At 45.7% G+C, this 4,067-nt stretch overlaps 1 protein-coding gene across 1 annotated transcript; it reads left to right on the top strand.

Annotated features, from left to right (window-relative positions):
* The first annotated feature begins 435 nt into the window (after positions 1 to 435).
* On the top strand, positions 436 to 1,194 carry LOC140905563 (olfactory receptor 52B2). The gene has a single exon (XM_073329088.1). The coding sequence runs from the start codon at positions 436 to 438 to the stop codon at positions 1,192 to 1,194; it is 759 nt and encodes a 252-aa protein (XP_073185189.1).
* Positions 1,195 to 4,067: the final 2,873 nt, after the last annotated feature.

Below are 4,067 nucleotides of genomic sequence, written 5' to 3'. Positions count from 1 at the left end.
GCACTGAGAGCAGGGTTTCACATGGCTTGGTTAGCTCCATCTCAGGACTTCTCTGGACTTCACTATAACCAAAATAATCTTGTGTCATCTATAAATGTTGCCACCTCACTTCTCGCTCCCCTTTATAGACTGTTAATAACAATAAAATATTTACCCTACTCTTTGTTATAAAGTGTGTAACCCCCCTCTCTGTGCTTCTCTCTCTTCACAGGAACCTGGAGCATTTCTGAGCCTGATTGACACACTGAGAACTTCATGGCACCTTTCAACCTCACCCCCTCTAACCCTTCAACATTCATCCTAATGGGCATCCCTGGCCTGGAAGCTGCCCATGTCTGGATTTCCATCCCTTTCACAATGTTCTACATTCTTGGCCTGTGGGGAAATGTTATGCTTCTGTATGTTGTAAGCAAAGAGCAGACCCTGCAAAAGCCGATGTACCTGCTGCTCTGCATGCTGGCGCTATCAGACATCGCCACATCTACCGCCGTCGTGCCGAAGACACTGTGCATATTTTGGTTCAATTTCAAAGGCATTACTGTGGGAGGCTGCCTCACGCAGACTTTCTTCCTTTCCATGGTGTCTGTGATGCACTCAGCCATCCTTGTGACAATGGCATTTGATCGCTATGTTGCCATATGTAACCCTCTGAGATACACCACCATCCTCAGGAAAGGACGAATAGCTAAGCTAGGGCTTCTATGTTTGATCAAAGCTGTTCTCTTCATTCTGCCTATGACCCTGCTCCTGAGCAGGCTGCCATTCTGTGCCAACCGCGTTATCCCCCACACGTTCTGTGAACCTATAGCTTTGGTGAAGTTATCATGTGGGGACATCACACTCCACAGGACATATAGCTTGGTGATAATGTTTGTAGTCAGCGTGTTAGACCTGTCACTCATTGTCCTGTCCTATGGTCTGATCTTCAGGGCCGTCCTCAGAATTTCCTCCAAGAAAGCCCACCAGAAAGCCCTCAATACCTGCACAGCCCACATCTGTGTGTTGCTGGCTTATTATATTCCAGGCCTCTTTGTCAACCTAACACACCGTTTTGGTCAGGGTATTGCTTCCCACGTTCACATCATCTTGGCCAACCTCTATCTCCTCATCTCCCCCATGCTCAACCCTGTAATTTATGGGGTGAAATCCAAAGAGCTTCGTGACAAATTGAGCAAATACACCTGCAGAATGTGATCACCTGGGGCATGAAGGGTGCCCTGCCCCAGTTTGTCTGAGCTCAGCATTGTAGAGGTTCACAGTCTGAGAAGTTCCTCACACCTAATGTCTTATCACCACATCACCCAACAGGGCTCTCTCTGTTGCTGAGTTCCCTCTCTTTTGCCATCACCTCACCTCTCTTCAGCATCTCCTCTTAGCCCCCAAACTCACACACCCTATCATGTGGCCTTTCCATAACTCTTAGACTACCAGAAGACACTACAGCTTTCTGATGCAATGTGGCTATGGCTTACTCCCCGTGTGAAAAAGGTTCTTTATCAGTTTGATGAACAGAAACTCCAGTTTGAGACAGGCAAAGAGAATGCATCCGATGAAGTGGGCTGTTGCTCATGAAAGCTTATGCTCAAATAAATTTGTTAGTCTCTTAGGTGCACAAGTCCTCCTTTTCTTTTTCTGAATACGGACTAACACGGCTGCTACTCTAAAATCTAAAATGAATAGTGAAGGTGGCAGGGCATTAAAGAGCCACAGACATTGCTAGGCTGAAATGTCTGCAAGACTCAGTTTGCCCTGACCATCTGAGCCCCTGTTATCCACAAATTCTTTCTTCACTCCCAGAGGAAGCTCTCAGGCTGAAGTTCTCCAGGGTCTATTTTTTTAGCCTTCCCACTGCTCATGGAGCTGAGGGAATCGTTTGGGAGTCCTAGCCAATCTGAGCATCTCCAGGGACGGTTCAGGGAAATGATAAATGATTATTTGGGAGTCCTGGCCAAGCAAGGCATCTGCAGGGAACGTACAGGGAAATGATAAAGGTCGCTGCCCAGCACCCTGAGTGTCAGAGATGTGAGATTCATATACTGATTCTCAGGGCTCTGCCTTCCTATCGCTGTCAGTTTATTTCCTCTCTCTGCTGAGCAGGATTTTGGTGAGTTGCCTCTTTCTGCATTAGAGTTAGCGGTAAGGGCTCAGGAAGTGTTTCAGGGTTTAAGTCAAGAACCATCTGGTCAGCAATTCAGCAGGACAGAGACTTGAACTCTTTAGTATTGTCAGTAACACCAAGGGATTTACATGGGAAAATTAGAACTACAAATGTTTTGGAAATAGTTTAGAAAAATATTTGTTTTTAAGATCAGTTCGTTGTCACTGAATCTCCTTCCTTAGAGGTTTTTAAGGTCAGGCTTGACAAAGCCCTGGCTGGGATGATTTAACTGGGAATTGGTCCTGCTTCGAGCAGGGGGTTGGACTAGATGACCTTCTGGGGTCCCTTCCAACCCTGATATTCTATGATTCTATGATTCTATGATACTGTGTCTTTATATCTGTTTGAGTACCTTTCTTTTTTGGGGTGCTGTAGTTTTTTTCTCCGATTTGCTCAAGTTTTCCAATTCAGTAACTTTACTACCCTATTAGGAAGTGCAGCCAAAACCTCTGCAGTGGTTATCTCTGTTACCAGAGGGTTAATCACAGGAATTGGTCACACACTGGCCAGATTCTGCTCTCACATTCTGCCTTCAGTGCGTCACTCCAAATTGACACGGGCCTCCCTAAAAGCAAAATCAGGGCCCATGTGTTTTGGAATCCCCATCTCTCATACCGGGTCTCAGAATGTTACATAAACTGGGGTGGAGGGGGGTCCTTCAGACTCTGTCAGCACCCTAACAGAATAGCGCTCTCTGTAGCAGGACCAGTGTCTTTAATTTCCTCAGCTCAGAGCTGAAAGATAAACAAGGGAAAGGGTGAAATTTTGGCCCATTGACATGGTGCTACATTCACATGTAGGGACTTAAATAAATGGTCTGATTTACAACAACTGTGATCCTCCAATGACTTCAACTGGAGGCGTCCTGTGGCCTCTATGGATGGGTTTGCTCGTTTGGACCAAAGGAGAACTGACAGGAGAGTTGCTCAAATCTCAAACCCACAGGGTTAGAGGTTCAGAACAACTAGAAGAACAATTCTTTTTGTGCGGGGGAGAGGGGTCTGCTTTCTCTGTACCTTGCATCTCTGGTTCTGGAGAAGATGAGAAGAACCAAAAGGCAGTAAAGAGAAAAGCATGTTTCTGGCTCAGAGGAAACCTGGCGGGGTTGAACATCTCACCGGGGGAGACCCAGGTCTCTGGGTGGAGAGAGAAACCAAGCAGCTACAACATCTCCTGTAAATATACCTGGAATAATCCATCTAAACCACAGGAATTGTAAGTAGGCAAGGAAATGCTTTAGGTTATCTTTTCTTGTTTCTTTTATTATTGGCCTGTAAAGTTACCTTCCATCCTGATTTTGGAATTGTGATTCTTTTTACTCTTTCCTTTATAATAAAGTTCTTCTTTTAGAACCTGATTGATTTTAGTGTCCTGAAGACAAAGGATCTGCTTTGTACTCACATTGCTAAGGCAATTCATTGGTATATTATTCTCAAGCCTCCCCAGGCAAGGGGGTGAAGGGCCTTGGGGGATATTTTGGGGGAAGGGCGATTCATAGAATCATAGAATCATAGAATATCAGGGTTGGAAGGGACCCCAGAAGGTCATCTAGTCCAACCCCCTGCTCAAAGCAGGACCAATTCCCAGTTAAATCATCCCAGCCAGGGCTTTGTCAAGCCTGACCTTAAAAACCTCTAAGGAAGGAGATTCTACCACCTCCCTAGGTAACGCATTCCAGTGTTTCACCACCCTCTTAGTGAAAAAGTTTTTCCTAATATCCAATCTAAACCTCCCCCACTGCAACTTGAGACCATTACTCCTCGTTCTGTCATCTGCTACCATTGAGAACAGTCTAGAGCCATCCTCTTTGGAACCCCCTTTCAGGTAGTTGAAAGCAGCTATCAAATCCCCCCTCATTCTTCTCTTCTGCAGGCTAAACAATCCCAGCTCCCTCAGCCTCTCCTCATAA

This window comes from Lepidochelys kempii, chromosome 1 (genome assembly GCF_965140285.1).
Source record: "Lepidochelys kempii isolate rLepKem1 chromosome 1, rLepKem1.hap1, whole genome shotgun sequence".
NCBI classification, from domain to species: domain Eukaryota; kingdom Metazoa; phylum Chordata; order Testudines; family Cheloniidae; genus Lepidochelys; species Lepidochelys kempii.
This window is presented reverse-complemented; position numbering and strand designations above follow the sequence as displayed.